Source organism: Brachyhypopomus gauderio, chromosome 1 (genome assembly GCF_052324685.1).
Source record: "Brachyhypopomus gauderio isolate BG-103 chromosome 1, BGAUD_0.2, whole genome shotgun sequence".
NCBI classification, from domain to species: Eukaryota; Metazoa; Chordata; class Actinopteri; order Gymnotiformes; family Hypopomidae; genus Brachyhypopomus; species Brachyhypopomus gauderio.
The window spans coordinates 8,851,883-8,865,560 of NC_135211.1; the positions used below are offsets into that span (position 1 = coordinate 8,851,883).

General features: G+C 38.1%; 1 protein-coding gene across 9 annotated transcripts in view; it reads right to left on the reverse strand.

Annotated features, from left to right (window-relative positions):
• The window catches only part of elmo2 (engulfment and cell motility 2), a 113,533-nt gene that overhangs the window by 78,512 nt on the left and 21,343 nt on the right, over window positions 1–13,678 (reverse strand). For 7 of the 9 annotated variants that reach the window (XM_076982320.1, XM_076982374.1, XM_076982337.1 and 4 more), the window contains 2 exons: window positions 2,403–2,505; window positions 1,669–1,709 (listed from right to left, as the gene is read on the reverse strand). In XM_076982320.1, coding sequence (XP_076838435.1) covers window positions 1,669–1,709; window positions 2,403–2,505 — 144 coding nt within the window. Of the gene's footprint in view, window positions 1–1,668; window positions 1,710–2,402; window positions 2,506–9,574; window positions 9,645–13,678 lie in introns of all 9 variants that reach the window. The other 2 variants (XM_076982529.1, XM_076982450.1) reach the window with 1 other exon arrangement.

Genomic DNA, 13,678 nt, shown 5'->3' on the forward strand with positions numbered 1-13,678 from the left:
ATTATGTGCAAAACACAAAGTTCTTCTCTATCAATACAGAGTGCAAATAGTGCAAACAGAGCCTGACCAAGTAGGTCACTGAATTTGCTGCAACTACACTGCCATGTTCATTTTTAAGAATATTAGCATCCCCCCACTGCTTCCGATATCCTTTGCTGTCTTAACTTGCCAAAGCGCCTTTCTGTCCCTGCTACCTCTGTTCAAGTGAGATATGTTGATTTGAGTACTGAGCTGTGGTGGTGCTGGAAATGTCTTTGCATCCTGCTCGTATTAGTCACGGTGTACGGCATTATTTTCATACAATGTTTGCATATGGCCCGTGTCTTATCAGTCACTCTCTTGCCATTTATCATTTCTTCCAGGTACCCAAAATGCTGCCAAACAAACGATTTAAAAGTGGCGGGGGCATCTTCAATAGTAATACCTGTATTTTCCGACGTCATTCTGGCTGCTTGCTGGATCACAAATCTCGCGAGACAGATTTTTAACGTGACGAGAAATCTCACGAGATCTCGTGACACGAGACACCTATGGAGAGGATTCCTTGCCCATTCGAAATGTAATCGCTACTAGGCAAAAATGGAAATGCAATCCACAAAATGCATTGCTTTTCCATACAAACATGCAGAATACATGCCACAATGAAATGCAAAAGCACTATTACATTGCATTTCAATGCACTTTATCTCTTTATTAAAAAACAATACACAAGAATTACCATTCAAAACCAAAACGCTGAATTTGTGCCAGAATTGAATATAATACAATGTATGACACTTTCAAGGTCTATTTTCAATATTGTCCAGCACCTTCAGCTTAATTAAGTTAAGCACGTAGTCGTCTGTAACTGCACCAGCCTCAATTTGTCCAATTAGACTGTTTATTTCCTCTTTTATTCTGTCGTGAAAAGACATTTCTGCTGCTTTCAAGTCCAACTATGAGCGATTGCTTCTGACTGGAGTCTAAGCCCCGCCCCAAATTCAGGCGAGCGTTCCTATTGGACAGTGATTAGATTTCATTCTGGCATGAATATAGCTTCGCAGAGACACACAGTGGAATACAATGACGTTCAGTCGATTGCATTTCAAGGTGGCTTCTGGCACGAATTCAGCGTTTCTTTCTTTAAATACAAATCCACACACACTGGAGCTTTTACTTTTCATTGTGGCATGTTTTCATCACATCAGTGTTTAAATCAATCTCATGATCATTACATTTAAAGGAGACATTTATGTCAGAAATACCGTACGGTGAAAAGCAATACCTCGGTGCCGTGATTACATTTCAAGCTGTATTATATTCAATTCTGGCACAAATTCAGCGTTTTGGTTTTGAATGGTAATTCTTGTGTATTGTTTTTCAATAAAGAGATAAAGTGCATTGAAATGCAATGCAATAGTGCTTTTGCATTTTATTGTGGCACGTATTCTGCATGTTTGTATGGAAAAGCAATGCATTTTGTGGATTGCATTTCCATTTTTGCCTAGTAGTGATTACATTTCGAATTGGCACTGTTTCCTCGCCATACACACCCTAGTGCTCAACCATTAAACTTCTAAGACAGTAGGTCTCAAATACACACACGCACGCGCGAACACACGCGCACTTTCCTATGTCCTCAGAAAATTTATGTCTATATGTGAAAGAATGTAGATGTCAATGACTTACCCATCACAAACTTCTCTTATAATGGAAGATAGAGGCTTTTTCTGTAAGACAGACCAAAAGAAAATAGTAAGAGACTTTAGGAAAAAAGCATAACTAAAACTAAAATCGTGCTTTTTGCACATTTCAGCACCTGTTCTGTTACTGTCAGCACCCACTTAGATTTAAAATAAGACATGTTATATCAAGGAAACAATAAAAAAGGAAGGTAAAAATACAGTGATCATGTGCAATAATATTTAAAAGTATTTTAAGTAGCCTACAATATGCTGAAGAGGCGCTGAAATTAGACCAGTGCAAAGGCCAATTCTCCACATAAGGCCACACACTATGAAAAAATAACAATAATTCTCTAAAATACATGTACTGATTTGCATGGGAGGCTATACTGTGTAACTGTTTCTCAGATTTTTTATGTTTTTTAAATGTTAAAAATCTTTAAATGCTGATCTTTAAATGCTAAAACTTCTTACTCTGATATAATTTTTATCTTTGACTTATATTTTATTATTTAAATATAAAATAAAATATAAACATGTATATATTCAACATACATGTTGAATTTGACAGTGCTCTTTTTTTTGAATGTGCCTAAAACCCCACCATGCTTCATATTCATTGACCATGTTTACACCTGTTATTCTCATACATCTCAAAAAAGAAGTGTGAAAAAAAAAATCAAATATGTGAAAAGGATCATGAGAACACATCCACCCACACTGAAACAAACATCATACTTGGTCTATTTCAATGAGTTGAGCATTAGCACCAGGCCACTCAATGGCCACTTTCACAATATCCGAAGGTGGTGGCATAGTTGCTCTCCTTTCTGGCATGCCACTAGGAAAGAGGAAGAACAATTAGACAAAGACTAGAGCACGGAATTTATATACATTAATATGCAAAACAACTTGAACTTGACTGGAAGGTTTATCTTGAATGTATAAAATGATACGGTTTGAATACTGACTACCAGCTATATGACAAAAACTTTAGTCTGTCTCTAAATGATTTGAATGACTATGTGCCTTAGGTTCAAATGTGGCTGGTTCAGCTCAAGATACTGGTGGTTTAAACAGTGGACTTTTTTGTGCAGCAAGATATACGACATTAAAGAAATGCTTACTTAATAAGCTAGCTATTTAACATTAGCAGCAATGTTCTGCATTTTTAAGAAGACTGAATTCAAATACCACTGATTGTGTTTTAATATGTTTGATATTTGAACTTTGTACAAGTCACCAGCTAAACAGTTTTTGAGTAAATCAACTGCTATGGCATAGATAGACAATATGAATTTTGACCTTCCAGGCACATAAGCTATACCTGTCCTAAAATGTTTTACTGCTAGTTTTGAGATTATCTGAGCACCTCTACCAGTGCATGTCACACAGTATACATAAGAGTGCTATGAATTCTGTTTACAAGCATTATACATAATATTGACATTCATTTTTAAAATGTATTGCATTTACAGCCTACTCATAAAGAGATCACAGAGTATGCTCCACATAAAAACCCTCAAACATTCACAGTACATTATAAATGTAATTTTTTTCCCAATTTTTTCCTCAAGTCATATATGAATGCCAACCAAGATTCATTCGTCATTTAATGTCAGCTAGCAGTCTTCTGGATTGAAATCCATCCTAATCTCAAGAAAATGCAGAGAAAACCCTGAAGTAGAACCTTCAGTAGGACATCTGTGCAGCTCTGGGTCTGCATAGTCTCTTAGGCAAAGGACACACTGACCCAACTATCGGCTGCCAGACGGGGTCAGGCACTGGTGACTGGGTGTTGCACCATACTGAGTGCGTTCTGTACCACTAGCTCTAGCTGGTCCTTGTCAATGGTGTTTTGATCAATTGTGCATGATGAAACATGACAACATGCAACATAAGCATATAATGTCACAAATTAACATTATAGTTAATGTTAGATTTTAGTTTTTAGTAGTTCTATAAAAATATTTGAAATTGAAAATAAAAAAGGAACACCACTGCGAGTCATCAAGATTTCGAGTTTGAAGACTTACATAGACAGACAAACGACACTCATGTGGTGAACTCACTAATGGGTCTTACCCACCAGAAAGATGAACACAACGTAAAAATGACAAGACAAACATGAAATACTGTCATTGCTGACCGTGACATGGGACCTACTGTATGTTATATATACAAAATACAACTAAACTATACAAAACATTACATACTTAAAATTATGTGTGAGAGCACTATGCAATATCATTTAACCTCTAGGCTAAATTCTATGGCTAAACTGATTGACAATTGCAACTCTGGTGAGGACAGGATCCTTTGTTGCAAAGTATGATTTGCAGGTGTAACATTCCTAAATGTTTTAAGCTATAATTACATAAAGCTTTAATTAAAACAGAAAAAAATAGTATAACCAATAACCAATCATGTTGGCAGGAAAACAAAAAATTTAAGTATGAAAGGCATCATAATCAACCAGCAGTGGGCTGCAGTCCACTTGTTAAAGGTTTTATCTTTTGTTGTGCTGTAACCAATCTATGTTAAGCATATGATTCATTCACTATTTATATTAAAATCCAAGTTAATATAAAAATGTATATAAGGACTTCCGGTTCGACGCATCTATGGACTAGATGCTTACTTTGGTGGCTCTTGAGAGAAAGTATTATTTTATCTGCTGTTATTCAGTTTTGCTCGATTTGTTTGAGTATAATTGTTACTCTCACTTAGTTGTGTTCGTTTGTTTTGTTGTGCACGTTAAAATGCTTGCAAAACTAAGTAAAACGACGAGTTCTTTGCAGCCGCTTATCAGGCCTGTTTTGCAGACCGTTTCTCCTCCATCTGGTGCATTGGCCGCCATTACGAGCGATTCACTAAAGTCGGAGTTGGTTAGCGCCATTGTATCTGAACTCCAAACTATCTTGAATGATCATCATTCTAAGATTAGGATGGAATTTCAGGACATGAAGGCTGAATTATCCTGGGACTTTGCAGCGCTGAGATCCGAGCTGGCGTCTCGGAGATGGAACACTCTTGATCTGTGTGTACTGATGATACAGCGGTGCTACAGAATAACGTGGAGCTTCTAACTAAAGAAATGACCAAATTGGATGCAAAATGCAACGATTTAGAAGGGAGGTCACGTCGCCAAAATGTCCGAATCGTGGGAATTCCGGAGGATGGTTATTTCACTGTGAGCAGCGAAAATGTAGCCAAACTGCTAAAAGACGCTTTCATTTTGGAGAAGTGCCCGATGGTGGACCGAGCCAGCCCCGTCGACAGGGGGGGACAACCGGGTCTGTTGTCCCGGGCCCCAGGGCCAGGGGGACCCATCAAAGAGCCCAGCAATTTATTTTTTATTTAAAGTCTATAATTTTAAATATAATCTTGAAATTTTTCATTAATATAAAATTCTGTACTCAAGCTCAATGGCTAAAATATATATGTTTTTTACCTATCTGCATATTTTCCATTAAGTGCATACACCCCCGCCTCCCACTGAAAAATGGTTTGATCCAGCACCGACCATAGCCGGCTGCTTTTAATAATGTCCGCCGACTTCTCCATGATATGGAGGGAGTTAAATATGGCCTGTTCTACCCAGCTCGACTTCGGATCACACAGGACGGTAAACATCGAGATTTCACTTCACCTGAGGAAGCGATGAGATTCATTAATTCATTAACTAAGTGATTCCACCAGACGGATTTCCAGACTGGTTTGTTGCACCACTTTAATAACAGGTTTTTGGGGTTTATTTATTTATTTATTTTTTACTTTTTTGTGTTCCTGCACCCCCCTCCTCCCCCTTTGAGCTTAGCCCTGAATTCACAACTATACCGAGACTGCCAATGGACAATCTGCAATATTATTAATACACTTTATTTACTGATCTTTCAACTTTACTATTTTATTTAAAAGCGCTTTCTAAGTGTATTATATTGATCCCTTTATAAAAGATTGTGTTTATGTGCAGTTACTTAACCAATAATCTACACGAGTGACGCATTTATAGTTAATTAATTTCTTTTTTTTCTTTATTATTTCTTTGCATTAGTTTGAATGAATAATCCCTTGGGTCCCACCTGTCGAACCATGATGTGCAAACGGAAGTCCTGGTTTTTGGGGTTTGGCTCCCAGGTGAGCCTAATCAGTCCTCATTTTTGTGTGTTTAGAGGACTTTGGGTAGGTTTTTCTCCTTTTCTTGTGGGTGGGTTAAAATGTGTGTTTGAGCGTGTGTTTATGTATATGTGTCTGTTTGTGTTCCCCTCTCAGCTGGCATTGTTTTCATCCTTAAAATTAACACAGTAATTTATATGACTGATTCCTTGTCTTATAACTTAAGGTATGGGCCCTCAGTGAGATTTGTAAGCTGGAATGTCAAGGGTCTTAACAGTGCAGTTAAACGGTTAAGGGTATTTGCCCATTTGAAACAATTCAATGCAGATATTATTTTTTTTACAGGAGACCCATCTTAGGAATAACGATCATTGTAGACTTAGATGTTCCTGGATAGACAGAGCATTTCACTCAGTATTTGACTCTAATACTAGAGGGGTGGCAATAATGGCCAGAAGGGGAACTCAGCTTATAGAGGATAGGGTCATCTCAGACCCAAATGGCAGATTTCTTATTCTTCAAGGTTCTTTATTTAACACTCCAGTCTTATTGGTTAATGTTTATGCACCTAATTTTGACAATCCAAATTTCATGAATAAATTATTTAGCTCCCTTCCTTCTTTGAATTCTCACTCCCTTATAATGGGTGGAGATTTTATTTGTACAATAGATCCAATATTAGATCATTCCAATCCCCGCACATCATCTCAATCTTCCATGTCCCAATCAGTTTATGATTTTATCAGAAGAAATCCTGTTATCGACCCTTGGAGATTTCGCAATCCTTCCATTAAAGAATATTCTTTTTATTCACATCCACATGAGTCTTATTCCCGTATTGACTATTTCTTTTTAGATAACACTCTAACTTCTAAAATCAGCTCAATTAACCATCACCCTATAATCATTTCAGACCACGCTCCTCTCACTTTGAGCATAGCTCTTCCTGGCCGCCCTATTTCTTTTCCACCTTGGAGATTTAATTCTTTATTACTGTCTGATAAAGCATTTGTCACATATATTCCCACGTCAATAGAAGACTTTATAGCTTTAAATAAGAATGATACTGTCTCATTTTCTTTGCTTTGGGAAACTCATACTTGCGTGGCCAGACAATTTCTTATTCAGCTTATTCCAAAAGAGTGCAGAAATCTAGGTTACAACACTTGCTGTCAAAGATTGTAGATTTGGATAAACTTAATGCTGCTAGCCCATCACCCACATTATTGAAACAGCGTCTGGAGTTACAGACCGAATTTGATATTCTTACAACCACAGAGGCTGAACAGTTGCTACTGTGCACACGTAGTAATTATTACGAACATGTTGACAAGTCCTCTAGACTTTTGGCTCATCAGCTTAAGAGACAGGCTGCGTCTCGTATGATTCCTCAAATAAAGGATTCATCCAGGCGCGTTTACACGGATCCACTATCAATAAATTCCATATTTAAGTCTTTTTACTCCAATTTATATGATACTGAATACATTGCAGATGCTATGGCAGATTTTCTAGATGGTCTGGTGTTTCCTATTGCTGAACCAGAGACAGCATCTGACCTAGACTCACCATTACGTCTAGAGGAAATTAAAATAGCAAATAAAATTATGCGAACCAATAAGGCACCCGGTCCTGATGGACCCATTCGAATTTTTTAAAACATTCATTGATAAATTAGCACCACTTCTTTTGGAAGTCTATAATGAATCTTTATTATCTGGTTCGTTACCCCCAACCATGACCCAGGCTTCTATATCTCTTCTTTTGAAGAAGGCTGGGGACCCGACTAATTGTGCCTCATATAGACCCCTGTCTCTTTTAAATGCTGATGTTAAGATTTTGGCTAAGGTTCTGGGACTGCGTTTGGAGAATGTTCTTCCGAGTATAATTTCTCCGGATCAAAATGGATTCATCAAAGGGCGTCAGCTCTCTTTCAATGTTCGCACACTTTTAGATGTAATTTTTGCAAAGCAGTTTTCCTTTACACCAGAAGTCATGATCTCTCTGGATGCAGAAAAGGCATTTGATCGTGTTGAATGGAGTTATTTGTTTGCAGTTTTACAGAGATTTGGTCTTGGAAACACATTTATATCATGAATCAGATTACTGTACTTTTCTCCAAGAGCCAGTGTTTACACCAATGTTGTACAGTCTGATTATTTTTCTCTGTATCGTGGAACTAGACAGGGGTGTCCTTTATCTGCCTTGTTATTTGCTCTTGCTATCGAACCTCGATCTATTGCATTGAAGTCTCTTACTTCCTTTCAGGGAATTTCTTGATCAGTCATTGAGCTTAAATTACCATTGTATGCCGATGACTTATTGTTATACGTTACAGATCCAGCTTGTAGTCTTCCTTCTGTTTTATCCCTTTTACAGAGATTTGGCACCTTTTCAGGATACAAAGTGAATGTACAGAAGAGTGAGTGTTATCCAGTAAATTCAGTTGCACTTTCACTGAAACAGTCAGATATTCCTTTTAAATTTGCTGCTGCAGGGTTTAGATATCTGGGTATTCACATTTCTCGCACCCTGACATCCCTCTGACAATAATTTTGCTCCACTAATGCAAAAGCTTAAATTGGACTTACAAAAATGGAGATCACTGTCATTATCTTTAATAGCCAGAATTAATATTATTAAGATGAATGTTTTACTCAGGTTCCTTTTCCTGTTCCAAAACATCCCATTGATGCTACCCAAGAAATTATTTAAGTCTCTTGATCAAAGTGTTGCTGACTTTATATGGGATGGGAAGTCCCCAAGAATGAGCTTCTCTATTTTACAGAGATTTAGGTCGGCCGGTGGGCTAGCTCTCCCCAATTTCTTATTCTATTACTGGTCTGCTCATATACAAAAGACACTTTACTGGCTTCATACACCAGATTTACAGTGGTGCAGACTAGAAGTTCATTCTTGTTCCCCATTCTCCGCTCTTGCATTGCTCACATCTCCTTTGCCTCACAAACTTTCGAGGTGTTCTGGTAATCCATTGGTTCTGTCTAGTTTGTGTATATGGCATCAGTTTAGAGGCCATTTCAAATTTGCATCTCCATCCACTAAAATGCCTATATTGAGTAATCATTTGTTTCCTCCAGCATTGTGTGACAATGCTTTTAAATTATGGCATGACACAGGTTTAAGATCTGTACATGACATGTTTGAGGATGGCACATTTCGAAGCTTTTTACAGCTATTGAACGAGTTCCACTTGTCGTCTTCACACGTTTCGTTATTTTCAAGTGAGGCACTTTGTATCTGCCAATTTTCCAAATTACCCAAATTTGCCTGTTGACCAGCCTTGGGATGATTTGTTGATTATGGCCCCTTTCCCGAAAGTCACTAATTTCAAAGATTTACAAGTATCTAATGGAATGGAATATTAAATCTCCCTCTAAAGTTAAGAGTACCTGGGAAGAGGAATTGGGTTTGGTATTTTCTGAGGGCTGGTGGGAGAAGGCAGTCAACAAAATACAATCAAGTTCACTTTGTGCTAGACTCCAGCTCATACAATTTAAGGTCTTACATAGGATACACAGATCCAAATTTCATCTTTCTAAATTTTACCCAAATGCAATTGATAATCGGTGTGGTAGATGCTCTGGCTCACAGTGCCATTTGAGTCATATGTTTTTTCTTTGTCCCTCACTAAACAAATTTTGGACAGATTATTTCAATATAGTTTCCAAGGTTTTGGGTGTCATCTCCCCGTGCCCTTCTGTTGCAATATTTGGTTGTATGGCTGAACCTTGCACACTGACTCGTGTTCAGGAGGATGTTTTGACCTTTACCTTATTATTGGCTAGACGTCGAATTTTATTGTAGTGGAAATCCTCTACACCACCTGTGGTCTCCCTTTGGCTCCACGACGTTATGTATTTTTTGAAATTAGAAAAGATTAAATATACGTTAAAAGGTAACACGATATCACGCAGACACGAAACTTTAGACAAAGACGAGAACAAGACACTGCGCGAACGCACATTAAATAGGTGATTAACACAAACCCTCGTGATCTCGAGACAAGGCACAGGTGAGACTACGAACACGCTCACAGACAACCCACACCCACGGAAGTACATACATGGACATAACGACACGCAGACAACGTAGCGGCAAGCCCACAGGGAAGGGTCCGGAGCTGTCACCGTAACACTTGGTTTTGTACATATCATCTTTTAAATTTAAATTCATTTTAAATTATTGTTTATTCATTGTAATGCCTGCTTTATTCCTCAATAAAAATATATGAAGAGTTTGGTTCCAAAATGCTATAAATCCATTTTGATCAATTTGAATAAAAATGTGTTTTCTTTAGCAAGAAAGTGGTAGGCTGAAAACCACTGTTTTCTGTTTCAAACTATCAAATACCATACTAAGGTTAAAAAAACACAAACAAAATAAATCAAGATTTTAATATTTAAAGATTTATTTTTTTTTTTAAATCGTTTTTTCGCAAAACACAATAAATCCATGCCATGTTTTTTTTCAAAATGTCTTGTATATCGTTTGGCATCAATAGAACATTTTTTGGACTGAAAATGTGCAAAATACAATAACAAATAACTGTAATTTGTACATCTTAATATAATAGTTTGACCATTGGGCCTAAAAACACAAATTTCAAAACATTTCAATAACGAACAAGACATTGTCACGCTACAGCCCCGAACCCCTCCCTTCAAGCGTGTGTTAATGTTGTCCGTGTCTTTATATGTACGTCCGTTGGTGTGTGTGTGTGTTCGTTCACTTGTCTCGTTAAGACTAATGTGTTTCACGCGGTGCTTGTTAGGCTACGTGTATATAGTGTGTGTGTTTGTATCGTTTGGTGCTCGTCTTTAACGTGACATTCATTGTGTGTGTACTGTGTAGTGTATTCTACTGGTGTTATGATGCACCGTGAGCGTTTACTAGTGTGATTGACAGCTGTTTCAAGACGCCGTGAGTGTGTCCATCGTCAAGCTCGATAAACGTAGCCTTTGAACGCACCTCGTCTTTGCATCCTCGACTCCCTCGCACCCGTTACAGACATAAATAGTAAAATAGTATAACTATTAACATAAATAGTATAACTGCTATACGAACAGGCTCCTCTATACTATCAAAACCGTTCATTTTCGCGGACTTTGAGAGTGAAAAACGAGATATATTTTAACAAAGTAGGCTACAAGAAATGCCGGGTGGCTCAACAGGTCGCGTTCTATGATGTTTCCATATGTGGTGGTGCGCTGTGATTGGATGAGTGGAGATGTGGCGTTCTGCGGGAAATCAGGATTGGCGTTTGTTGCATTTTGGAAGGAAAGAGAGAAAGCAGGGCAGTATTACACGGCGGATGTGTCGTTTTTATAAAAATTGAATATTGGCTTTTCAAGAGTGGTCACATACCATTCTGATTCCTGCTCTAACTCTTTTTTTTTTATGGCGTTTATCGCGTTTTGGAACCAAACTCTTCATATATTTTTTTAAATGTATATAAAAATTCAAGACAATATGCTTTTACTTGACATTCAGGTGGTACATGTAGGGTTACATCTAAAACAGTTATAGGCCTAGATGGTGATAGTTCAAACCTGTGTCTAGTTTGTGTCCTTGTTAGTTGCTGTATTTAAACTCTGTGTTTTGTCTTCCTGACTTCCCTCTTGTACATGTTGGCATATTTTATATTCGATGCTAGTTCTCTGCCCATAGTCGTGGTCAGTTTTATCCTTGTCAGTGGTCATTTTCTCCTTCTAACCGTGTTAGACTTCATTACTGTGTCCAGCCCTGTGAGACCCAGCATTACAAGATGTCACTGCAAAGTAGTTGGTGACTACTCTATACATTTTCTGCCAGATACTGTAAAACGATGATTTGAAATGGGGGTGGCGGCGAGTTTAAATTGTTAAAAGTGCTAATGAAGGAACCAAGAGAAAACATCTGAGATTAGTCATGAAGAAACATGAAAGCTTCAACATTGGTAGTAAAACACACTATATAACAAGGTACACTATATTGCCAAAAGTATTCGCTCACCTTCCTTGACTCACGTATGAGCTGACATCCCATTCCTAATCCATAAGTTTCAATATGATGTTGGACCTCCCTTTGCAGATAGAACAGCTTCATCTGGGAAGGCTGTCCACATGGTTTAAGTTTAATAGTGCATTTATTTTTGACCATTCTTCCAAAAGCACATTTGTGAGATTGCATACTGATATTGGACTAGAAGGCCTGGTTCTCATTTTCCACTCTAATTCATCCTAAAGGTGTTCTATCGGGTTGAGGTCAGGACTCTGTGCAGGCCAGTCAAATTCATTCACACAAGACATGTGTTTATGGACCTTGCTTTGTGCATGGAGTATGGAATTGTCCAAAATGTCTCGGTATGCTAAAGCGTGCAAAGTTCCTTTCAGTGGAACTCTGGAATGGGTGAGTGAATACTTTTGAAAAACAACCCCACATCATAATCCCCCCTCCACCAAACTTTATACTTGGCACAATGTCGTCAGACAAGTACAGTTCTCCTGGCAACCATCAAACCTAGACTCTTTCATCTGGCAATCTGATGGAAAAGCGGTGATTCCTCACTCCAGAGAACATGCCTCCACTGCTCTAGAGTCCAGTGGTGGCGTGCTTTACACCTCTGTCTCCGACACTTAGCATTGCACTTGGTGACAGTGTTAATTTCATTGACGAATAATTTGTCATAGTTTTCGTCAACTAACCGTTTTTTCATGACGAAAATGAGACGATAACTAAATAAAAACTATACAAAGGGATAAAAACGGTAACTAAAATAATAGACATTTAAAAACAAGATGAAAATATTGGCCAGGGACGACATTCAATCAGACCTGTTTTAGTTTTGTGAAAGGTAGTGATAAGTTAAGAAGCGATCCAACCGTAACAACCGTAACGACAAACCGGGTAACCGTCTAATCAGTACCAACATCTTCAAATCGCACCGAACCCGGGAAGACCATACCAGCCTGTGAACTGTGGTCACTCATGAAATTCAACTCGAAAGGCGCATTTCCACTAGGGCCTGCTTGGCGCGGTACGGTTCGATACGGATCGATTCGCAACGGAACGGTCGCGTTGTGTTTCCATTACAATGGTGGACCAACACAATGTGGGTGAAGTCGCTGTTGGCGCGCGGGTTGTAGTGTCGTGACATCATTTGTATGCGACCACAACACCGGTCGATGCCCCTTAACACATACCATTATTGTATCTTATTTATCTTTATCTTCATTATTGTATGTGGTTGCTCTAATTATTTATAATTTTGATATTACTCAAACAGGCTGAACACACCCTGCATAAAAAGCATCAGTCATACAATCAAATGAAATCAAACTTTATTATGAAATATAGATATTTAAAGTACAACATATGTAAATAATAGTTATAGTTAAAAAAAGTGCAAAAAGCAAATTACCTAAAAATAACGTATAGCTTTATATGAAATAAATATTTATAGTACTACAAGCAACATTTTGTGTGCTTTTACTGGCGTCTGTCTCGCATGGTGTTCACAAGTTCGCCAAGCACCCCGAGGAAAGCCCGGTTGAAGGAAACATTTTTCGCCAACTCCGCTCGCCTCGTCAGGGGAAGGGGAATCTTGAACGTAAAAAATAACAAATATTAAACACAAGCATTCCCGTGAAAGCAACAACAATATAGCATAACTGCACAAAATGTGTAGCACATCATCGCTGCTCATGCTTTGTTTATGGCTACAGCTAACTAGCAACTAGCAAGGCTAAGAGCTAGCTATTGTACAGTAGTGACTGTGGTGGTAACATTAACTACAAACACAGCTCTAAATTCCTGCGTTTAGAATAGATGCGTTCATATTACGTTCATATTACGTCTTTTACGAGCCTAGTAAAACTGAAATCACAATACACTCA